We start from the raw sequence: 26,093 nt of genomic DNA, 5'->3' as shown, positions 1-26,093 counted from the left end.
TCGGAGATTTCTATTAACAGAACTGCACTGTAGTCATTCCTTTACTGAAAGAACAGATCCTATCAAGGCATCCATCGGTTATCTCCATTCATCTCCTAATGAAAGCTTATCTGAGGACTGTGGAAGAGCTGGTCACAGACACTAGTCCTACCACAGCACAGCTTTTGACAAACTTTAAAACCTGTGAGATAATAATCTCAAAGCACAATTTGCTCATTATGTTCAAGACTTCAGAGTGAACCTACCAGTTTTCTCACATCAGGGAAGCTGCAGGTTTGCTGACCCCCATGTATGCCAGCAGACCCGCACTGCAGCACCCCGCACCAAACACAGCCCTGTCCTATGGCTCTGCAGCTCTCTCTGACAACCAGGTTTTGCCAAGTGCAAACCTCAAACATGCCACTGTTCTTGTACAAAACCACCTGCTCCCCGTAGAACTCCTGCCAATGCCCTGGCACCTACTTTGGCTCTGGACGGAGACAGAGGGACATTCCTGTGCAACCCCCTGGCTGTGGAGGTATCGAATCCTCCATGCCCGCTTCCAGAGGGCACCATACAACAAAGCAAAACAAAGAGAAGCGTGCACAGAGCTCTGCCCTCCCCTTGGAAACCCACCGTGGATGTTCTGTTAAAAACCCCAGCTCTGTTCATAACCCAGGGACCCAGGCAAGGGCAGCTCTGCAAACCTCCCCAGTCCCACTGGCTGGAAGACAACAGCTTGGATTTATGAAAAATGGAAGCTGTGACATTTGGCTTTTTGCTGAAACATATGTTTTTAGCTAACAGGCATTTTTCTGTCCAGCTCTCAAATTGATTTTTTTTTCTTCCTGGATTCTTTACACAGCGCCAATGTTGCTGTGTTATACACTGAAAATATTTACAAAGGCATCAAATTAACTCCGGGTAGGACTTTGGCAAGTAGGGAATGGAGGCCAAAGGAAAGCAATTCTCCATGGGGAGAAGAAGAGACTCTGCTTCCACTGCAATCAAACAAACAGGAACTGCATAACCAGCCCTGAAGTTGGATAAGATGAATGGCAACTACAGCGAGGACTGTAAAAACACCAATAAAAAGTTGCCATAAGGGAAATACTCAGCTCAACACCTCTCCAAGCAAGGTAAGCATCATAAACTCATTCCTATCATGGACAGTTTGTTTTTTCAGGTGCAAACTAAATAAAAAACCAGAGAGAGATGCAGCAGAAGCAGCACGCAAATTAAATTTCTTCTGCTATGTAAATAATCTTGCTTGTTGATGGAATTAGTTGGATGATGTAGTTCAACATAATCTGACATTAAACAATGAAATTAACTGCCAAAAGCCAGTGCTGCCCCTTCCCTGGGGGCTGCAGCAGTTTCTGTGCAAACCCCTTTCTCAGAGAAACGATTCCCATGCTTGTCTTGGCACCTGTCAGGGACAACATTTTATTGTACTTTGCACCAATGCAAAGAGGTTCTAAATATTCTGGAATTAAAAATGATCACAAAACACGAAAGTGCTTATAGGGCATTTCCACATACTCCTCTCCTCTGGCAAGTGAGCAGCTGATTTACAAACCAGCTGTCAATACAGAACAATTGCTTATCTCATTTTACAGGAAAGCAAAAAAGCACTTAAAAAACAGACTCGCAGTGTAGAATACTATTCAAAAATGGGGTTTTTTCAGTGTAGCAATCAGGAGCGTGTGTTCACCACTGACCTGTCAAGATGCATATTCAGCTCTCAGGTCAGCTCCCAAGATCTGGGAGCTGCTAAGCAAACACCCAGATACCACCCCAAAGTTTCCACCACTGCAAAGCAGCTGGAACCAGCACGTCCCCATAGCTGACAACAAGCACTGTGCGCTTGTGCCAACACAAAGCGGGATCCCACGGGCTCTGTGCACCCTAAATGGCAATGGAAAGATAATCCTTGCGGTCACGTTCATCTAGGCCAGCACAGAGTTACAACCCTCAAAGGAAGAGGCTGCCTTCAAAGTGTGAAATGTTAATGCCTGTGGAAGGTGGATGACAAGCGTTTTGCTCCATCTGAATGTAACCCTTACTAAAACAGAAAGGGAACATCAAAAAGCACCGCACACCCAGGGACACACCTGCGGCTTTCCTGAAAGAAGGAACCAAAAATGAAAGCAGAAGAAAGCATCAGTGTCTGATCTTACAGCTACCAATTATATCTGTCCAAGACTGCTTATGATGTAACAGCAGATGGTATTTCTCCTTCCTTAAAGGACGTATCCATGTTTTAGGGAACTGCATGCAAAAATACTGTATCAAGAAGGGCAAGTCTAGCCTTGTGAGAGACAGGGAACAGCCTTTCAAATCAGCATTTTCAAGTTTGATTAACAAGGAAACAATAAAACCTGCATAAGGAAACCTCAAAACTTTTTCCTCACTCTTCACTACACCATGTTATTCACCACTCGTCCCAGTGACCTGTAACACAACCACCTCAGTGCAAATCTGGGTGGTGCCCGAGGGCAGCCAGAAATATACACAAGATGTCCTGATGCTGTGAAACACCAGCAGCAGCAGATGGATGACTGATGTCTACCCCACCACTCTGGAAAACAAGCAGCTCCCCATTACCTACAGCTCATTCTTCTACCGTGTCCACCAGAGGTAACTGCATAGGATCTTCACATCCAGTCAGCCCAAGGGGACACACCAGACCAACCTTGTCCTCCTCCCTGACCGAGGACCAGCCCCACAGCCGCTCTCACCCGGTGCTGAGGCTCTCAGCAGCCCATTTTGGAGCCCCCAGTCCCCGCTGCAGCTTTTTGTGCTTTCTTTCCGAACTGCTGCAGGGCAGAGGCTTTTGGCAAGTCCCCGACCCACCCCTACACCTCCACCACCTGCACTTCTGCCCTCAAAAATAATGCAGTTGGCCATGTGCTGCTCTGGAGTGAAACCTCTGGAAGAGCCTCGGAGCAGCCCTCGTGCAGCTGGATGCTCTCTGTTCCTGGGCTGCATGAGGCAGCTGGAAAATCCACAATTGTCATGTCTTTGCCCAGCCCCTTTCCATTACACATAAACAGTTGTGCAGCCGTATGTAAAAGCAACGCTGGGCACTTCAGGAGCACTCAGCCCCCCGGGTTTCCAGCCCCCCACCAGTGAGAACCAGCTCCTGTTTACTGAGCTGGTCCCTTAATCCGATTCAGTTCTCCATCGACGCTGCACTTCCTAACATCCCTCAATCTGCTACACCGCCTTGCTTGTTAAATTGCTATTAAGTGATTAAAACAATATCCTTGTCTACTCCCCAGGCACCACAAAGATGTGTTAAACTGCTTTTTAAAATTTTAATTATTTAGCTATTGCAACCATATTACACAACCCTTATTGTAATCATTCATTAACCTTTGGTTTTAAATATTTAGCAGGCCTCTGCAACAGTAATAATGTTAAATTCAAGTCTGTGAAGTTCGTTAAACAGCACGAAGGAGGACATACGATTACAGAGGGACAGGCTGGTACAAGATGCCTTGTTGCTGAAGTTCTGCAGAAGGACAATGTAGATGGTAGAAAAGCAGTCAATGCGACCACAGAAAGACACTTGCAGCCCATTGCCAAGGGGCAGCCAGTGCCTCCAGCAGAGGTTGGAGGCCAGGACGTGTCCCTCGCTGCTGGCAGGGCTGCATAAAGCTGTGGACCGCATCCTCAGCTGGAGGAGTGAGGACACATCCTGCAAAACCAGTGACCCAACAGCACTGTACACCTACATCTGCCAGACAGCAAATATTTCAGTCCTGTGACTAAAGGAACAGACCTCCTGCTATGAAAACACTCAGGAACAAGGCATATTCCCTCTAATGGAGTAAAAGCTGCCTGCAAAAGCAGCCTGGTGAGGAGCAAGGCCAGTGGTGCACGAATGAAACTGCAATTCCGTTTTTCACAGCTGTAGTGACTACATCTCAATCAAGCCAGTCCAAACCCGCTTCATGCAGAGGACCTTTCAGCAGAACTGTTGTCATCGGCAAAGCTGCCAGAAGTGTTTAGTTGCACCTATACTTGCCATTAATATGCACAGTGTCGGCCAGCAGCTACTACAGTCTCTATTACTCAATGAACAGCTGCCATCTCCTCTGAGCAAGATAGACCCTGATAACATTACAGGAGGCAGAGGAAGCAAAACCTCCAGACAGACGCATGCAGCAGCAAGTACTGAAAAAAGAAGTCAGATGGCTGAAAACAGATGTAGCGTCCAACTGTTCCTCTTCACCTCTTACAGCCAGGCAACAGGGATCTGACAAGTGCACAAGCTGTAAGGTCCTGGGCAGGAAACCATTCCTGCATGGCATCCTCTGCATGCTTTTAAACTTCAGAACAATACCATGAAATAGAGATGGACACTTCCATGCAGGGCTACATTACAGTAAGGGAGGATTCAGCCAAATAAAAAAGCCACCCCTATGCTACAGGGCTTTAAAAGCTTATTAAAAAGCTGACATAATATTCTGCAAGACAGTAGCATAATGCTTTAAAAAAAAAAAACAGAGCTATGTAGCTACTGCATTTTGAAGGAGCAACCATAACTTAGCCTAAAATGTCATTACTAGTAGCAAAATAAGCCAAGGACACTTCATTTTATGCCATCAAGCATTTCAAAGTATCTGGGTGACACCACTGTACTAAGTAACAGACTACTCACTTTCCCATATAATTTTTTTAATAGGCAGATGAGAACATTAGAAAGACAAAAGGGAGTTTTTATATTCTTATCATTTACATTTTATCTATATTAACAATCAGAAGCATCATAAGCAGTGAAAGAACTGTTGTCAAATATCATTTTAATGACATGCATCCTTTTAAGTGTATCCAGTGTTCCTCATATCATTAGAAGCAGGGGAAAATTTAATAGAATACTAATGGCCAAGCAAACTCTGATTAGAATAATTATTCCTTTTTTCTGTTCATGTTATCAGCCCATGTTGTAGCTCCATTTCTTTTTGAAGACCGTTTGAAGAAATAAAACAGAAATTTGAATAAGCTGGCTGACTACTTGATTTTCTTCCATGCTCCACTGCAGCTGAAGGGCCATCAGAAATATGGACAAAGCTACTTATTTCTATGCCTTCACCTTCTTCCTTCCTACCTTTTTTGCTGTGATGCTGAGATCACAGCTCCTCACACACTCATCATTACACCCGTTTCTTTGCACCCCCTTTTTGTTCCCTACTCAATTGCTGTCACTTCTTTTACACTTGGACTGCAAACCCCAAAGAGAAGCGATCAGACACAACAGCACCATTTAGCTAGGGCTGGGTACAAACAGTTGTATATTTATAACCCAATGTACATCACTGCCATGCAGGTGGACATGTAGCCCTTAATTCTAGATTTTAGCAAGAACCTACATCATCATTTCCCTATTCCAAAATGGAGGTTCTCTGGTGAGCCCTTCCTTTTGAAGGACAAAAGGAAAATCAACACTGAAAAGGACTGGAAGGATCAAGAGGACAGCCCTTCAGCGTTCTGCCTCCCCTTGTACTTTTTACTAAACTAGTTCTTCAAAAGCTTTTAAGAAGCAAACACACGCAAGCACAAAATCCAGCTATTTTTCCCCACCTGTACCTTCACACACTCCCCAGAGCAGGACACAAGGATCATAATGCATTTTGCTGTACCCACTGTATCTGTGCATCATCAGGGAACAGAAAATGCCACTGAAGAGCAGAGAAAGTCATAGTCCGTTAACTATAATTAGAGGAATGACTGATTTATGAAGCAGATAAACTTGGGTGTATAAATTAGCTCTATACAATAAGTGCACAGAAGGTAATGCCTTCTGAAGAGTTTACATCGCTCCCTGATAATCAACGTTTAATTAGATCTTTTTACCTTAACGCAGATTTTCTCTCTAATGGTACTGCTGTCCTTTCGCCACCTCAGCCAGGCCCCCTGCATTAGTGGCTTTGTCCTCTGACAAAAGCTCACTGCAAAGGTGGAAGTGCCAACATAATTAATTTTTCAGCAAAAGCCAAGTTGTTGTTTTCTGTGAAACATTTTACACTTCAGAAAACGTCATAAATGTCAGAGTACATAAGCAGAAACAAAATCAGAGGTCTGCTTCTCTATTAATACTGCATGACCTCCTCAACCATCTCACTCTGGGAGAGGGAGACAGGGCACGCCACGGAGAGCGGAGGGGAGGGGGCCAGCGAGCTAAAAGTAGCGTTAGCCACCGGCAGGTTAGAACAGCAAACAAGTTTTAATCTATAGGGAGCACAGAACCAAGTGCCTCTGCCTTAGGACTGGGCTGAAAAGCTGAATGAGAAGGGGCACTCAAGGCCTGGAGGAGAGCAGGGAGGCAAGACTTGATCCTCAGCTCCCAGTCTGTCTTAAATTCTTCCTCCAACTCCTCTGCATGCAGAGGTGCAACACAAAATTATAATTGTCTATAGAGAGGATGGGAGAAAAGCACTATGTTGACCTTACCTGTCTCTTAGAGGGATCCCTTAAGCCTTCCTAAAGTGCATCATCCAAGACAAGGCAGGAGGTCTTCAGAAATAACACGTAGGAGTCCATTTTGTCCTCTTTTACCCTTGAGCTTAGCTGCCACTGTTTTACTGTGACCTCAGCTCCAATATATGCACAGACACTCCTCCTGGAGCCTTCAAATATATCACAGTGAGTTACATGCACTTTCAGACTCCTATGAAAACACAATAGGAGATACATGTTTCCACAGGACAGCCTTGGCAAAAGGGTCAGACACAATGGGCATTGGACAAGGAAGACACCAACCCCACTTCCACAGGAGTTTACAGCCCTAAAGATCTAAGTGCTCAGGTCACCACCCAACTTCATCATTTTGTGTAGTTAACAGCTGGTTTTAGTACCAAAACCTAGTATTAACAGGGCAGAGGAGCTCCAACCCAGAGTAACTCAAAAGCATAGTTTTGGTACAACTTACAAAGGAAGCTTTGCTCCAGCCTGCTGGTGTTCTTCCCACTTTTTATTGCCCTGTGAACCATGATCAGCAATGTTACTCACAGAATTTAGCAGTGCTTTGCCCACAAAAAGACTACATCAGGCTCAGCTTGGGCTACTGCTGCATTTTCTCTGCAGCCCATCACCTAAAACAAACTCAGCTCTCGCTACAGATAAAATTGCGTCTTTCTTCTTTTGTTCCATTTCTCCTCCTCTGCTCTGAGCACGTTAAGGACCTCTGAACACTTTTCTGGTACATTTGTAGTGTTTAGAGTCAAGTCTTTCTACGGGTGATCATTTCTCAGCCCATAAACTAAGTTCTCTTGCTGGATTAGTCTCCAAAGAGTTTAAAAACTGATATCAAAATGCTTTCCATGCAAGAATATCCACATATGCTTTAATTTGCTCACACCAGCTCCTGCAAACTTATGAAAGATGTGTTTATTAACAGAAATTTGTTATGCTCATCTGTTACAAAGATGGATTACAGAAGGAATAAAACAGAGACATGGACACCTGAGCAGGTTTGCATGGCCACAACAGGTCCTGCTCCTGCAGATCTGGCTGTGAGGTGACACGTTCCTAACACCATAGATATAGATGATAAAAAGCGCTCCCATATTCTGCGAGTAATTTCACTTTAGCTACAGCTTTTGAGTCCCATCCAAGCCTCTGAATGACTGATCACACTTCAGAACAGCACAATATCTTTCTGTCATGGACATACAGATTAAATATTATAACTGATGATAGGCAGAGCTGGTAGCCCTGCATATTACAGTTGCCTAATGCGCCTCATCTTTAGACCCTATTCCTACTTACCTATAATTTTGCCAAGCTCTAACCATCTGGACTGCAACTTCACATGCCTTTTGTCTGCCTCAGGCAAATTTTAATTTCAGCAAAGATGGTTTGACTGCTTCTAAGAACAAGAACGAGGCAAAGGAGAAATATTTTTATGTCTACAGTAAAAAAATCCTGCTGACCTTTTCTTTAATTAGCTAAAGCATTTCCCAGACTTTGAAACAGAACTCATGAAAGTCTGTATAAACATGAACTTCTGTCACAGTTTTGGGGTGTGGTTGAACCCGGGGTTTTTTGCTGTATCTGCAAGAATGGACCCAGATCCAACTCACTTGTGCACTGAGGGGAGGAGGTGAAAACAAGAGTTGAATTGTTTTGTTTGTTTTCAACCTTGAAACCACCTGCTTTTTGAAAGATAGCCCAAGTTTTGGTGCATTATTACTCCTCCTTATTAACTTAAAGGCAAAGTTGAAGTACTTGGAAGCTGGACACTTCTCCTCCAGCTCCTGAAGTCAAAAGGTGTGGGGTATACAAAGCCAGTGTTAACCAAAGAGGCTGTATCCAAACCCCAGGCCTTCTTCTTGAATATGTATTGCTACACTGCAGTGAACACAATCAAAAAAAGGCCTTAATTAGGCTCCTTCTGAATTTCATTTTTTCTGTCTATGGAAGAAATGTGCTACTACTCAGCCTAGGACATCATGAAACAGCATGAAAATGAAGTATTCACATGCAATTGAAAATTTTGAAGAATTCTGTCCATAAGTGTAATTTGAAAGTATTAAAGAACCAGGCATCAAACAGCAAGGAGAAAGAAAATTGCTCACTAAGGGATATTGAGTCAGTGCCCATACACAAGGGAATAAGCTTGTGGGAAAACACACATGATGCTATGACTTAAAGCTGTATTCTAATGCACTAGACACAATAAACCAAATTGAGGTTGCAGGGATTGCTTGGCTTGTTCATAACTTTCATAAACTTTTCACCCTCGATAATGTTCTTCTGATGTAGTTTTCTGAAAGAAAAAGAAATGGCGATGTAGCTGTTGATGTGAGACAAATCCGGGAGAATCAATGTGCATCTGAAGAGGTTACTTTCTCTCAGCTCTGCATCTTCAAGATGCATTTCAGGATCAAATATTTACTTGCTAGCGAGCCTAATTATTTTTCATACCTATGTCACGGTGAAGCATCACAAGCTAAAGAAATAAATGGTTTTCAACCTCTCGCCAGTTCAAAGACTGCCTTCTCATTTGATGTGAAGCATTTGCTTTTATTTAATACTAATAATGCAGTGCACTTTACAGAGTATCTTCAAGGTAAAAATCTATGCAATCTAGTAAAAAAATAGTATTGTACTGTCCATTAGTTCAAAAAGTAGATTATGAACCACATCCCTTAGAAAATGAACCATTTCCTCAAATGTCAAATGCCCTGCTTATTCTTCACTGGTAGCAAAACATGATGCACAGGGTTACTAATATAATTTCCAGGCCGTTATCTAAACAAACAGTCTATGAACAAAGCAAGAGAAGAGGAAGACACGGCTTATCACCTCCGGCTTTAAAGCTGCTGCAAATTCCAACACGCAAGTGTCATCTCTCAGCAAACACAGATGAGAAGAGCTACTCTTTATGGAAACACACCTTTAATCTTTCTTCAGAAATCACAAAGTTGATTCCCAAGGACAACGAAGACTACGTCAGCACAAGTGCTCTTCAAGGCAGACCTTCCTCCCCCGTTTCAAGACTACTCATTTAAACAGCAGGCACTTTCTTCATTTCTTACAACACTGATCACACAACCTGCAGTAAGCGCGTGACCTCCTGGTCACCGCAATACGTGCCTTCCCCCTCATGCCAGGAGATGGAAAATGGATGTATCTCAGCCTCATCTCAGGTCCCAGCCCCAGGGAGAGCTGCCGTAGGAACCCAGCACAGCTGGGCAGATGTGAACCTACATGTGGTTTAGCCCCATACAGCAACTAGGACCACATGGCCACTCACTCACATCCTCAGAGGGCTGAGGAGGAGAAATGGGAAAACAAAAGGTAAAACTTAAGTTTTAGGATAAAAACAGTTTAACAGAACTGCAAAAGGGAAAAGATAAATAATAAAACACAGTGAAAGAATATGCAAGGTGAGGGATACACAATGCAATCGCTCATAGACCTGAAAAAAGAACGATGCCCAGCCTGCTCTCGAGCAGCGATTGCAAGCACCAGTCCCGTACAGCCGATCCTGGAACAGCAGAGGCCCCAGACCACAGTTTGTGCTCAAACAGCATTGTGCCAAATGTTCCAAGACCAAAACAACAGACAGCAGTGATTCCCCAAGCAGTGAATCCCTCCCCTGGCCAGCTACCCTAGTTTTATACTGAGCGTGAGGCCATATGGTATCCAACACCCCTTTGTCCAGTTTGGGCCAGCTGTCCTGGCTGTATCCTCTCGAGGGTCCTGCAAAAATTAACTCCATCCCAGCCAAACCCAGGATATTCTCAGCCTTCTGTGAAAATTTACTCCATCGCAGCTGAACCAGCACACTATGGCAAACCAGGAGCAGTGTTGGGCAGTTCATATACACACCAAACACCTGCAGCGCTTCCTGGCATTCAGCCTCCAGCACAACTCACAGTATCACCCCACCAGCCCAGAGGCTGCTCATCCTCTTCCTCTTGTCCCCCCAGCTTTTACAGAAGGTAAAGCTCCACACACAGGTCACCAAGCAACCACACCATCCTCCTGCAGGGCCACAGGCAAGAGTCACCATCCCTTCCACTAATCTCACCTAAAACTAGCTCGCTGCCTAATCCTGGGACAGCCTCAGGTCAGTCTCATGTGGATCACGGGTGTGTTTTTGCGGAGTTGGCTGTGGTGCCCCACACACAAGAACCACACTGCACACAGCCCGAGGGTCAAACACTGCAGTTAGCAATAGGACAAGGGGGCATGGGCTTAATCTCTGCCAGGGGAAATTTAAGCTGGATATTAGAAAGAAATTCTTTACAGAGAGAGTGGTCAGGCATTGGAATGGCTGCCCAGGGAGGTGCTGGACTCGCCAACCCTGGAGGTTTTTAAACTGAGATTGGACATGGCACTTAGTGCCGTGATCTAGTGAATGGACTGGAGTTGGACCAAGGGTTGGACTCAATGATCTCTGAGGGCTTTTCCAACCCAGTCGATTCTGTGATTCTGTGATTAACCTCTCCAACCAGCACGCACAGCTCTTCTGCAAAGAGAGGGAGGACCACCATTTATCACTGTGTCCTCCACAAGAGGCCGAGCAGAAGACTGCTGCCCAGCACTGGGATTTTGCTGTTCTGGCAGCTAAACAAAAAATAAAGAAAGAAATAGTATGTCTTTTCAACATTTCTTACTGAGGCACTGACAGAGGAGCCAGCTCCTTGTAGTAAACATTTCAGTCCTTAGAAGTGCTGTGCAAGAGATTCAGCATTCTCTTGGTCATTTTTCTCTTTAGACAGGACTTTATATTTAATTTTTTTAATGTCTTTTCTACACAAGAGGAGGCTTCGCTGCAGAACCATTCACCAGCTGTGCATCCCAGCCCTGCTTCTACCCAGCCAAGGGGGACAACGCATTACACCACGCACGAAAATCCTTCTCAGGCCATCTCAAAGACCTCCATCCAGCTCTCACTAAGTACATGGCAATTCCCAAAGGTTTCATCAGAAGGCTCATCACGGCTGTGCAGCCGGACATCAGAGACCGAGCACTCCCCTGACAAAATGACAGCATGAGTAACAATCTTAAAAGCCTCGTCCAGAGGGAAATTCTGCACCTAAATGAGCCAGTGAAGATTCCTCTAGCACAAATGGTAGCTCTCACCCTGCCGTGATCTGGGCTGGCACACTCAGCTGAAGGACCAGGGATACTATTTTCTTCCATTTAAAGAACTATTTGGAATTTATGAGCCAATATTTAAGAACAGTTGATACAGCCCACTTAGATGGGAGACTCATGCAGACTGAAATAATTTTGTAATTAAAAAACAGTAAAAGCATGTGTGTCATTTCAATATAATTCCTCAGAAATTCAGTAGCAATTTGATTTTTTTAATGAGACAGATTCAAGGAAATGCATTGATCTGATTAGCCTTCACATTCTTTCCTCCCCTTTTAGTGTAAGCCAATCTCCTCACATGGATTACTAGGCCTATTTAATTTCCTTTCCCTAAAAAAAGGAACATCATTTTTCTCCGCAATCATAATAGGAATTTGACTAATACAAATAAGCTGCATTACTGCAATCTGTTACCCACCAATTTCCTTCAAAAAAATGAATTCCAAAGCTGTGAGCTGTAATCCTAGAGGCAGCCTTACTGTTCTCTACTGCTTTTAAAATTGCTTCTTTATGACATTCAATCATAGATTTTCTGACTTTAAGATGACAAATTTGGGAAGAAGTAATCAGCAACAGAATTCGTTTACAATTGATCTACACTGCTGTTTGTTTTGCCTTGTCTCAGAGGGCTGGTTTTTTTAATTGTCACTTTCTAACCAACAGGTTTGTGAGATTTCTCCCCAAGTACACTTTCAGATTATTTTTTTTTTCCAATTAAGATTTTTAAAAAAATATATTGGCAGATTAAATATGCAGTGCTTCCTACATTTCATTTGTTATAGGAGGTGCATTGATTCCTACATACATGACTTCATGGAAATGTATTTACTTTCACACGTGAGAGTTTCCACCCATCTCGTGTGCAGCCCCGGCTGCCACCCGCAAACCCAGTTGGCCGACTCTGACCCACCAGCGTCACACGGGACAAATGGGCCCCATCCAGCATCACATCAAAGCCACGCCAAGAAAGCCAGCTGGTGGGCACACTGCAACAATTAGGTTCAGTCTAACCACTGCTAAATCCAGCATCAAAAGTTATTTAGCTCACCGCATAAATACACTCTGAAGTATTTTCCCCTGTGCCTTTTTAGCGTAAGGTCTGAGCATGCCAAGGTATCACCATCCCGCCAATGCCACTTCCAGGCACTACGGCAGAGGGAAGGCTGGGAAAAAAGTTATTTCATCACATTGGTCACCAGTTCCTGTTTTGTAGCAGTTTTGAACTGATCTACAATGCAAAGCAGAGCTGAAAACACTGTCAGGCATGCTGCAACCAACTCCTCCGTTCATCGCGTGGCGACAGGAATTGATCTTGACTCCGGCCCTCCACCCACACACCCCCAGCACACAGGTTGCACCAGAGCGGCGATCAGCTACAGTGTCATTGAGACTTCTGGATCAAGATTAAGAGTAAAAATATTTTTCCTTTGTGAGAAGAAAAACCTGTTAGGCCTATGTTTATCAGAAAGCCAGAAGCGTTTAATCTTCTCATTGGCTTAAAAAAAAAATCCACCACAATGAGTGCAACTGCGCCAGACAGTAACTATTACATTGCTATTTTCAGCTGAGGAGAGGTTTTGCAACCCTGGGCACCAGCAAGACAAATGCCATCCCTTCCCAAGGCAGAAAAGCAGACCTCTTAGCACACTCTGCATGGTAGAGCAGAGAAAGGACCACCACAGGGACATCACCTCTCCAGGTCCACCAAGTACCCACCAATAACACATAAAGCAAGAGACAATCCAAGAAGCTGCCAAAACAAAACCTACCTCAGAGAAACGGTGTCCATGCAGCAAGCAATGGGGTCACCCTGAAGCAATGTCCAACACAGCAAGCAACGAGGTCACCCCAGCGCAATGGTGCCACATCTCACAGCACAGACACCTCCGCTGAGGGCTGCAAGTGGACACAGCACCAGGTACAGCATCCCAGCGTGACTGGATGGGAGGGCTTTCCAGGTAGCATCTCCCCAGGCACATCGGTCTGAACTGGAAGTAGTCCAGCCTGCAACCCCTTCACAGCAGCAGGAGGAAAGCCTAAACCCAAACACTTAGATACTGTTGCCACAGAAACAAAACAACAGGGAAGATCCCACATCCCTCAGCATCACTCCCCACCCGTGCTAGAGGCATTTGCTTTATTTTCTAACAAGCAGTATGTTTTGTGAGTCTGCCATGCTCGCTTCTTTGCTGCTCTTGATACTGCAAAGAATGCAGAAAGGCCTGACTCTTCTGGGCTGGAGGAATAAAGCTAATTTCAACCTACTGCACTTGAGTAGTGAAAAATTAGACCAAGAGACTCCTATGGATTTTAGAAAGTTTTAAGGATAAAGCCCAAAGCTTGAAAACTGGATTGTCAGTGCATCCAGTGTGTCCAAAAGCCATGGGCTTCTACGTACCAGGCAATCCAAGAGGCACTGCCAGCCGTACACGCTCATGTAGAAAGTTCTCATCTGCCCTCACTATTTGAGTGGTGTTTTTCACAGATTAATATACTTTCACAGTAAAATGAAAGATTATAAATTGCTAAAATTGATTTCACATCAGTGGTGAAGTCAGAGTGAGTAACACACCTGAGGTGACCCAGTCTGCTCTGGGGAACGTGAAACCACAGCCTATGGACAGTTTAATTGGCTCAGCAAGAGTTCATTTCCCTCAGATGAAATGCGCCATTGGCCATTTTATCGCTACGTCTTATTGCTGCTTTAAAAGTCAAGCAGATGACAATCTAGCAAAAAGTTTTCTTTACAGAGACAGTCCCTGTCCCTATTGATAGGTGCTGGCTTCTTCTCTCCTTTCCTCCCCAGCAAATTCAAACCAGCTTGTTTGCATTTTAAACACTTCGCACAATGGGAACATCTCTATTTATCCTTTTAGGCCAAGAGACGGAAGATGCCACCATGCCCATTTCTATACTGGAATTACAAAGCAGAAAAAATATTTCAATGGCATCAAGCAGTTCTATAAATACCACATTCAAGGGTAACATGCCATTTATATCATCCTGCTACAAGCTAGGAAGATGTAATTTGACTGCTTTATAGCATTAGGAGGCATTTTAAGAATGTTAGTACTTGAACTATCAAAAGATGACAACTTGCAGCTCAAAATGTAATTACAAAAAACAGCCCACTTGTGGAAGCGGAAGACTTGGAGGAAGACAGGAGACCTCGCTCCCTGGTTATCTCACAGTTCACATTCTGATGGGGCACACAGGCAGATCACGTTTTGCTAGCACGGATTTAGAGCAGAAGGGACAGAGGCAGCAGCACCCATAGTCAATGCTTCCCTACAGCCCTTGGAAGCAGGGAAGCACCACCCTAATTTCATCTGGGACAGAGTTAATTTTCTTCTTAGTATCTAACATAGTGCTGTGTTTTAGATTCAGAATGCGAATTTGTTGATGATAGCACACCGATGGTTTAGTGGTTGCTAAGTAGTCAAGGACTTTCCAGTTTCTCACGCTGTACCAGGTGCACAAGAAGCTGGGAGGGGGCACAGCTGGGACAGTTGACCAAAACTGGCCAAAGTGATATTTCATACTGTACAACATCATGCTCAGTATATAATTTGGGGGAAGCTGCTCGGGGATGGGCTGAGCCTCAGCCCCTGGGTCGTGAGCAATTGTGTTCTGCATCACTCATGAGCAATTGTGTTCTGCATCACTCATTTTATATATTCTTTTATCATTATTATTATAATTTCCCATTCTGCCCTATTAAACTGTCTTAAGCCACAAGGTTTACCTTTTTTCCCCAATTCTCTCCTCCTCCTGCCGGGAGGTCAAGGGGGTGAATGCATGGCTGTTAAACCAAAACACCCTTTCACAGCAGAAAAGCAGCAGCAGATCTGGCAGGGGACAGTATCCCGGTAGCCAAAGAAAGGCTCACAGGTACCCAGGAATTCCTCCACACACTCTGAAGTGGGGACCATTAAGCCCAGACACTAAGTGCAATGTTTAAAACCTGCTGAAGCAGCGTGTAGGAAGTTACAAAAAGCCCCCCTTTAACCTCCAAGCCTCATTTCACCAATGAGGGGAAGAGCATCAGCAATATTTAATTGCAAGGGAAAGAATAAAAGAGGCGGGACACAGGGAAGGGATCTCAACTGCGCACAATTCCCTATAGATGCACCCTTCAAGCCGTGAAGACCCCAAAATCAGGGACCACGGGCTGCGAACATCTACCACACACACTTCACTCCTCCACAGGTGTGCTGGAGGGTCACCGCTGGCTGCCAGACCTCTGCGAAGGGCACGATGCAGCCTCGTCCCGCAGCACTCAGCTCACGGACACCCAGCATGGGGGCCCAGAGAGGCCCTGCCCACGTGGAAACACAGATGGGAGCGTAAGAGGCCACTGGTGTGCATGCTGAGCTCCCCTTCAGCTGCAAAGGCTGGGCAAAGCTGTCCGAGATGCGCTTGGAGTTCTGGAAGATGATGGGAAATGCGAGCGCTCTGGTATAGGCTGAAGCAGAGGAGGGGGAATCATTCCCAGACAACAGGAGAGCCCCACATCTCCGGCTCAGCACCACGATGAGCACCAGAAGGCTCCTCCTGGGAGCAGCCCCATCCAGCACACCCAGAGCCTGGGGAGCTGCGTGCCAGCGCCATCCCGGCATTGATATGTCAGGCAGCGAGAGGAAGAAAGAAAAGCAAAACCAAACATCTTTCAAAATCTCCCTTCCTGGTAGCGTGCACTGTCATGCAATACTTCCAAACCCATGGTTTATGCGGCTCAGGAGGGCAGTTTCATGCCCTAACTCCTGCATGATGGATTTTACAATTTGTTAAAGAAACTCATCAATCCTCAGCAGTCATTTTTAATGCCCAGAGCCTCCACAAACTCCTGCATTTTGCTGATCCCCCAATTTCAAATCATTTGAAACTGCTGCTACTATTACAGCTGTGCTCCTAAAGCTAAGCATTATAGCACACTCCAGACCTCCAGCTTCGTATGCTAGTGTAATAAACAGATTAACTGTGATTTATGAACAATAAGTTCTGGTTATTTGAAAGGAAACATTACCTCCCTAGACCAATTCTGACAACGAGAGATCTCTCATCATGCAGACAGCTCTTTCCACCTACCTGTAATCATCAGTTTAGAACATCGTTATCAACCTGGGAAACACATCACCACAGTTTTCCAGTGCAAACTTTGTGTATCCAACCACTGCCAAAGGCAGAATATTGGCAGGAATTGACCTAGTGAAACAATTCCTATTTTAAATACACATTAATAAAAAAAAAAAAACAACAACAACAAAACAAGAAGCTTTCAGAGAGGACTGCTGCTGTGGAGATAGGTGGATCAGAGAAGGATACAGAGAGACTTTGGTTAGCAGAGCACTAATTAGGCACAGGAATTACAAGATGATACAGAGATTTATTTGTGGTGCTTATTTACTCTAATTAGAATTCTGATATTCTGTTCCAAAAATGAATTCATTCTTTGAGTCCACTCTGAAATGTCAGCTCAGTATTTTACGGGCCCACAAGCAAGAGTTCACACTTTCACATGCTCTTTTCACAACACACCTGCAGGTGTTAGGCTGACCACTCCACTCATATCACATTTGACTACTGCTAAGTTGTTGGGCTTTTTTTGTTAGTGTTTTTTACATTTATTTGGTTAACCATAATCACTTTTCTCCTGCACAGAAAAGCTGTGCAAGAAGCTAACGCCAAAGTCCCTAGAAGCACGGTGCTAAAGCCTGTCCACCAAGGCTCTTCTACTGCTGATACCTGAAAGACTCCTCTGCATTGTCAGACTTAATTGGCTTAACAACACTGGAGTATTAAGCTCTTCCAAACAATAAGACACAAGCTCTGCTGGGCAGCGCTGGTATCAGTGGACTCTTCTCAGTGACTAACGTGCAATAGCTCCCACCACGCAGCCCATCTCCTCAGCTAATTGATGCTGCTTGCATCTCGGATTTACTCATGCAAGGCATAATTAGTAAAGATAAAACTTTTTCTACACTTAAACCTCTTTAATAGAATAAAAGAAATTTCAGCTCCCTCACCTTGACTCTAAAGTAGTAACAGCAGCTCGTGAAAAATGAAAAGCCTTGAAGGATTCAGAATAAGAAACTTGGAGAGACAATCGCTGATCTTTTATCTTCTAGACTTCAAGCAGAATCAAGTTCTTCAAAGAAAACCCAATAAAGCCCAGACATTTTCATCATAACAGAATAAATAATTCAGTCATACTTTAGAGGACTCCGACATTAGGATTGGCTATTTGATATATTTGTGGCTTAGGTGCCTCTAAACTGATTAAAGATAACCTGATAGAAGCTTGCAATGTCAAAACTGCCTTCGTTCCTGACAGATATGAATGGATAGTGTAAATAACTATAAATAACAAAAATGGCTTCATTTATGCCTAATGGAGGATTTACAGCCCTCAGAGCCACCCAGTAGGACTAAGAGTTACAGCTCTGCCTTCATCCTACCGCAGCACACAAGAGGAGATGAACCGACATCCTCCCCACACCGCCTGCTCTGCCAGAAGCACCGCGGGCTCAGCTCCAGAGGGAGTAAGAAACATAACTCTCCTACGAATACAAGAATACCATACACGTACAGGCAGGCTTATCTGTATTGATTTATAACAGTCTTTCTAGAAATTACACCAATACACACATCCCAAAAGCTCCTCAAATCTCCATAGCCCCTGCAAGCTCCCCTTAGGTACCTAACAGAGCTCCTTCAGACTTCCAGCAGGTTAAACGCCATTGCCTTTGACATGAAACAGATCAGTTCTGAATTTTAAGCCTACAGGCTTTCACTAAGGGGGATTCACTGCAGCACCCAGCCAATTTTCCAGTTCAGGTAATTGCACTCCTGCCTTCCCAACGTCCCCCACACTTCCAGCCAAGTCCCAGCTGCTCCGCGGGACCTTGTGAGAAATGAGTGGAAGCAACCTCTGTGCCCACGCAAGCGGTGGGCTGGCTAGATTTAGGGTCAGAAACAGGTATACAGCGTATCTCAAGATTTACACCACTGCTACTCCACTCCAGCAGCCCGTCCATCACTGCAAGGAGGTGGCAGAGCAGCCAGACATGTCCCGACAGCTCAGCCTTTGCACCACGCACAGAGCGGCTCCTGGATTTGACTCACGTCGACAGCCGGGGCTGCAGAAGGACAACGCAAGATCCTGCTCATCACTTGTTTGAGCAATCACTGAAAACAATGAAAGCAACTTTCTCCACAAGCACACTGCATTACAGGAGTCAGCTCTTCCATGCCTGTGCTTCATGCTTGCTGGAGGAGGAAGGTTACCAGCAAGTCCTACACAAAGCAATAGGTGCAGAGGCTTTTCTTTCATTGGAGGGTCTTTCTGTGCTTCAGTGTTGCACACTTTCCCCTTTTATAAAGTGCCTTTTCACTTGGACAAAGAACTAGGAGTGTATCATGAGAGTTGTATCTGAGCAGCTGCTATAGCTTTCATTTTCTATTATTTACAGTGCAATACAGTCAATATGCAAGACAAGAAATTAAGTGATCGCTCAAAAGAAAATTCCCACACTTGAGAATCAGAAGGCATCACACTGATGAACATGCACACAATCCAACCGCAGGGAACAGAGGGGAAAAAAGAAGAGATAAAAAATCTCCCACACAAAAACAACCCTGGTATTTTCCTGTTCAAGTTTACCTTTCACAAAGCTGAAACATTCACAGATTCAGATGTAATATTTAGGAAATCAGTAGGGTCTGTCGAGAGCTTTTTCTGTTGTTTTAATAGAAAAACATCAGGTGGTTGCAGGGCCAGAAAAGACCCACCAAACAGCCAAAATCTAAGGTTGAGATAAAGCAAAGTGTAGGCAGGACTCTCACAGTTTCCCAGAGCAGGTTAGTTGCACTAAGTCACTAGTTAATTTGGATGAGAACTTCAGAGCACTTTAGAACTGCCTAGCCATCGGCTGAGAACCTGAACTGAGAAGTACACACACAGGCAGATACCAGCACGGTTACACTGCATGACAACAAAAAAACCTGCCCCAAGGAAATCCTAGAGTAAGATTTAACTGCAGTCAAGGCAGCTACAATCCATTTTAACACTGTCAAACGCAGCAAGTTTCCAAAGGATTATATCACTACTTAAATCATCTTCATAATTTTTAAAAATGCCTGTAAGATAAGACCAGGAGTTAATTGTACCATTTAAATTTAGCAAAGGGAGGATTTTTTTTTTTTTTTCGGTTGGGATTTTTCCTTCTTAACTGCAAGAACAAAAAAAGCCCAAGGGTCCAAAACTAATCACAGTATCACAGTATCACAGTATGTTCTGGATTGGAAGGGACCTCAAAAGATCATCTAGTCCAATCCCCCTGCTGGAGCAGGAACGCCTAAGTGAGGTTGCACAGGAACATGTCCAGGTGGGTTTTGAATGTCTCCAGAGCAGGAGACTCCACAACCCCCCCGGGCAGCCTGTTCCAGTGTCTGTCACCCTTACTGAGAAGAAGTTTTTTCTCAAATTTAAGTGGAACCTCTTGTGTTCCAGCTTGATCCCATTGCCCCTTGTCCTATCATTGTTTGCCAACGAGAAGAGCCTGGCTCCATCCTCATGGCACTCACCCTTTATATATTTATAAACATTAATAAGGTCACCCCTCAGTCTCCTCTTCTCCAAACTAAAGAGACCCAGCTCCCTCAGCCTTTCCTCATAAGGGAGGTGCTCCACTCCCTTAATCATCTTGGTTGCCCTACGCTGGACCCTCTCCAGCAGTTCCTTGTCCTTCTTGAACTGAGGGGCCCAGAACTGGACACAATATTCCAGATGGGGTCTCACCAGGGCAGAGTAGAGGGGAAGGAGGACCTCTCTTGATCTACTAACCACCTCCCTTCTAATACACCCCAGGATGCCATTGGCCTTCCTGGCCACAAGGGCCCAGTGCTGGCTCATGGTCATCCTGTTGTCCACCAGGACCCCCAGGTCCCTTTCCCCTACACTGCTCTCTAATATGTAATTTCCCAACCGATACTGGAACCTGGGGTTGTTCCTGCCCAGATGCAGGACTCTACACTTTTCCTTGTTAAATTTCATTAGGTTATTCCCCGCCCAACTCTCCAGCCTGTCTAGGTCTCGCTGGATGGCAGCACAGCCTTCTGGCATGTCAGCCACTCCTCCCAGCTTAGTGTCATCAGCAAACTTGCTGATAGTACACTCTATTCCCTCGTCTAAGTCGTTAATGAATATATTGAATAATACTGGCCCCAGTACTGACCCCTGAGGTACTCCACTAGATACTGGTCTCCAACTAGACTCCGCACCATTGACTACCACTCTCTGGCTTCTCTCCTTAAGCCAGTTTGTAACCCACCTCACTACTCTATTGTCTAGACCACACCTCTGCAACTTAGCAACTAGGATGCTGTGGGAGACTGTGTCAAAGGCTTTACTGAAGTCAAGGTAGACCACATCCACGGCTCTGCCATCATCCATCCACCTTGTAACATTCTCATAAAAGGCTATGAGGTTGGTCAAGCATGACTTACCCTTGGTAAAGCCATGCTGACTGCATATAATCTAATAAACTTTGCTAAGTGAACATTGTAACAGATAGGCCTGGATGAGATTTTCTGTAAATGCCAGACAATTTCCCTTGATCTTTATCAGTAGAGATGCCGCTCTAGCTTCAGCGGGAAGAAATTAAATTTGGTGCAAAATAATAACATCTGGGTGATATTTTGTTTGTCAGACTAGCGGTCCCTTTAGATGCCAGGCTAAACTTATTAAAATTAACTCTGAAGGGTTTCACACTTGTGTTTGTAATATGAGTGCTTAGGATGTGTTTCCACACCAACATACTACCCTGCTCTAGAGACTGGCATCATTACCCATCCTCAGTGCAGGGTCCCCAGCAGACACTGGGAACAAACCGACACAAGACACACGGGCAGAGCTTTCTCCCCAGCAGAGCTGTCACTGCTTTGAGCTGTCCCACTCCTACAGTCCCAGCTCCTGAAGCCACAGGGTATCTGTCCCCAGCTTCAAACAGAGCCACCACACAGCAGCAGGACCTGCAGGAGATGCTCAGGGACCACAGGAGCTCCGATGTCACAAGTATCTCTTCCCTGAGCACTCCAGCATCATACACCTCCATGCAATGGGCATCCCACATTCCCCAGCTGTGCCAGAGCAGCAGCACTCTTCCTGCAACCAGCTGTCCCAGCACACACCTTGGTGATACAAGATGAAGCCAACAGCATACTGGTGGGGTTTGATGTGAGACATCACCTGCCAGCACCAGCTCTTTAGTGATGCCTAGAGGCAGAAGCCCATCTCCTACCATTAGCAGTGCCAAAAGACAAGAAATCAGACACCGCATGTTAGGTTCAAGCACAATTTCTATAGCTGGCACTGCAGCCAACAAAATACTCCTAAACAAGCAGCAATCAAAAAAATCCACCTATATTAAAAAGTGCTCTTCTGCAGACTTTGAGACTAAACTTAAAGTACATTTTATTTGAAGCCTAATAATCTGCCCTGGCAAGTACAAAACATTTTATATGAGGTAATTAAAGCAATGGTTCCAGCTAGGCATTCCTCTTCTGCAATGGGATTGCAAAAGATCTTTAAAATTAGTCATGATCTTTTTTAATAACAAGCAGCAGTGAGCAATTCTTCAGTTAAACACTTTTCTTCCCCACCACAAAGAAGAACGGCAATTCAGCATACCGAGGCTTTTCAGAGTAACATCAGCTCTGAAAGCCCTGCACAGGAAAAGCGCTCTCATAACCAGGATGGAAATCACACTTAATAAAAACATCAAAACAAGGGATTTAACTCTGTCCAGAAGTGGCGGAAAGTTCAGAGCTAAAGCACCCGATTCTGCTACGCTGTGCACAACCTGTAGTAACACAGGGTGTCATTCCTACACACAACAGGAACTCTAACATTATAATGTCTTTGTCAAATGGTAGGGGAGGAGGTAGACACTATATATTCCAGCCAGGTTATTCACCACCTCTGAAACTACTCCACATTTCCAACGCCTAGGAAACCAATCTCTCATAAGTTTCATTCCCATTCTGTTTAGCAGAATTGGAACTTAATGGTCACTGTATTAAGAAGCATTGGAAGAAAAAAAAATACAGTTACCTCCTCAGCAATTTATTTGATCTTACATTGAGAAAAACAACACATTAGACTTCATCAGTCAGTTGTGGACCAGAACAGAGCTTTGCCATAATCTCACTGGCTTCAGCAAGCTTTAGGTCTTGCTGTTAGCAAGGCATGAACAAAAATAAATCAATTATTCTGCAAAAATATCAGCATGAAGGAAAAAACTGCTTGATTGCTCATGCCTTCTTTTTTAAACATTGGCAAAAGCACCATTAATAGAGAACAATGGAACCTCAATAGGAGAGCACTCAAGCAGTCATTTCACTGCACATTAACCATGGATGGAGTAAGTTTTTCTTGTGTAAAGGTCCTAAAAAATTGATTGCAGATTTAAGTAATACAAACTGGTGTGTATCCACAGTAGAAAAATACTTGTTAAAGACCAGTTTTGCTAAAAACGCAACACATCACATCATTAGAGAAGGAAGAGAGCGGCCACCAAACAGTGTTGCATCGGGGTCACCAAGCACTCAGACACCCCGAGGCGAGCAGAGCACAAGGGGCAGCGCCTGTGAACAAGGGGCCTCTACCACCTTCACACGGAACAGCCACCTTTGTTTTGCAGTGGATCATAATAATCAATACACACGTTTTAGTCATGTTCTTACCAAGCATTACACTGGGTTTGCCAGCAGATCACATTGCTGCAACATGGGCTTTGGGACTGTTAGAATCAGACAAGACAGTACTTGCACAGATAGTTTAATTTGTGGAGAAGTGGGTTTTCATTTATTTTTAAAATTGCACTTGAAGAGGTTTAGCCTTTAAATTTACATCTGCTTTTTCAGCTGCGGGAATATTTAGGACAAGCCCTGCTGAGCAGCCATATACACAATCGGGTGTATTATTTATCGCAAATAACCATACGTAATATACACAAATATATGAAACCAAGTGAACAGAAAGCTTCCAACCACCTGCTCTTCTGATTGCCCGGCGCTGAGGAAGAGGAGCTCAAGTGCCTCCTCCTCCCACCACCTGCCTGGATCACCCACCACGCTCACCTTGGAAAACAGCAGCGTTCTGGATGACCAGGAACTTCAGCTCCATGCTGGCAGACTGCAGGAGCTGCTCCATGTTCAGGCGGGCTGTCGCCTGGTACTTCTCCTCCATCTTCCTCGAGCAGCACGTGAAGCCCTTGGGGACACATACTTGCAGATCCAACCCTGGAGAGAGACACAAGAAGGGCAGAAAATTTGCATTAGGAGGTGGAATTGCTGGGAGTGGAGAAGAAACCAACTCCACATTGCTGCAATTACTATTTGGGCAAATTGATGACATTTCTGGAATTTGTCCTGAGCAAGTGGCTCAGCCAAAGGAGAAGACTGATAAGGCAGAGACAGGATTGCTGAGCAATTGCCCCCGAGAGCTGGTACGCACGCCGGCCAGCACGCTGCTCGCTGCGGCTCCCACACACTCCATCCACCGACGTGCCAGTGCCGAGCGATACGGAGCATCGCCCCGCCGCCCCCCGCCCGCGGAGCATCGCCCCGCCGCCCCCCGCCCGCGGAGCATCGCCCCGCCGCCCCCGGAGCATCGCCCCGCCGCCCCCCGCCAGGACCTTTGCAAAGAGCAGCAGGCAGCCAGAGGAGATGAAGCAGGACATGGAAAAAGGAGCCAGGATTTGAAGCTGTGGATTTACTATGAGCAGAGCAACGTGCGTAGCTCAGCGCACAAGCTATGCTTGTAATTTGCATAAAGATTTAAAACAACTTAAATAATAACTGTGTTATTTGCCTGGGATCTCGATCCTTTTGCATCTACAGCAATAACAGTAACAACAGGAGGGCACAACAATAACAATTTACTTTTTCTTTTTAGTGCAGACTTCTAAACATCATACAGCTCCTGAGTCCTCCCAGCTATTTCACCATCCCATCCTTCCTCCATTGCAACAGGGAAAGCCCAAGGTCCATCACTTCACTTGTGCAAGTGCCACTGCAGAGGGACAGGGCTGAGGCACACCCTGAGCACTGCAAAGGACAAGTTTTCAGCAGCAGACATGTGGCTGCAGGAATGCATGGGCAGCACCTCCACCCCGGCAACAGAACGGTAGAGAAAAAAAACAGGGGACAACGGCAAAAGGAACATCACTTGCTCTGGCAGTTCAATCTGCAACTCAAAGCACTGGTCAGTGATGCTAAACTTTGGTTTTTGACATTCCCAAAGCTCTCACTCCTGGAAGGAATAGACAATTTTAAGAGAAGTATTGCTAGCTAAAAGGTGATAAATAAAATTAAGAAAAAAAAACAAACATATTTTGGGTTCGCGTAACAGAAGAGATAGAAGCGGCAGCAACAAAAAGTCTCATTCTCAATCAACTTTCAATAGCAAACTGTGGCCCTCATCATGCAAAACTACATCTAATCTAATGCTGCTGTTAGAAACTGGAACAGTAAGCAACAACTCCATTAAAACCAGCTATCCAGAGCCAGGCAGCAGCAAGAACCCCCCATTTCAGTATCTGCCACCCAAACTGCAGCGTGCCCCCGGCTGCAGGAGCAGCTTCCCATTAGGCTCAGCACTGCCTAGAACCAGGATTAGCAAGCAGCCCCCAAGCCAGGGACCAATAGCCCAGACAGGGCTGAAGGCTCCACACACCTCTCAACCCTCATTCCGACTTCCCTTTTGCTACGGAGGTTTTTATTCCCCTCAATAAAAGCAAGTTTGGTAAATTAGGTCTTTGCTCTAGAGGGATTACTCACATCCACTGTCTCACTAATTACTAGAAAGTGTCAAAACTCACTTTTGCAAGTGTACTCTAGAAGAATGGGATTAATACTAATGTCAGTTCAACCGTGTACCTGCTGCAGAGGAGCAATGCACACCGCAGCGAGAAAACCAGCTGTCAGGGCTCAGCCACAGCAGAAACCCTCCTTCCTCCAGCCCCAGCCCTTCCCCTGGCACAGCCTGGGAAAAACAACATTAAACACTTCGTCTGACACGCATTTCACGTGCAAAAGGAGCTTTAACCACTGCAAGTCCTGCCATGGCTGCAAAACAGCACATGGCAAAGGGTGACCCACACCACCATCCCTACCCGGTGCCTCAGTTTTCCCTTCAACAAAGCAGAGTACGCAGCACAAATTCCTCCATCAAGCCCTCCGACAGACTCAGCACCACTGACATCTAAAGATGGAGGCTCAGCAGTTTGTGAGCTGCCCCATGCCAGAGGAGCACAGCGACAGGTATTTCATGCATTGAAAAAAATAGCAGGGACCATAAAACCATGTAACAGCAAGACACTGCATTAATGAGAGAAGCAGTTATAGAGCAGCAAGTTTAAGAGGTTTTTTAAAGTCAAATCCAAGTCAATTTACACCGCAAAAAGGCTTAGCACGGTCCCTTTAACACTACA

At 45.0% G+C, this 26,093-nt stretch overlaps 1 protein-coding gene across 1 annotated transcript in view; it reads right to left on the bottom strand.

The window, feature by feature from the left end:
• Nucleotides 1–26,093, bottom strand: part of GPC3 (glypican 3) — a gene marked incomplete at both ends in the record, with an annotated part of 149,630 nt that overhangs the window by 116,659 nt on the left and 6,878 nt on the right. Inside the window, one exon of the mRNA XM_080352559.1 lies at nt 23,740–23,901. Within this exon, the coding sequence (XP_080208685.1) occupies nt 23,740–23,901 (162 nt within the window). The remainder of the gene's footprint in view (nt 1–23,739; nt 23,902–26,093) is intronic.

This window comes from Nesoenas mayeri, assembly GCF_963082525.1.
Source record: "Nesoenas mayeri genome assembly, chromosome: 13".
NCBI classification, from domain to species: domain Eukaryota; kingdom Metazoa; phylum Chordata; class Aves; order Columbiformes; family Columbidae; genus Nesoenas; species Nesoenas mayeri.
Note: the sequence above shows the minus strand (reverse complement) of the source record. Positions and strands in the feature narration are given on the sequence as shown.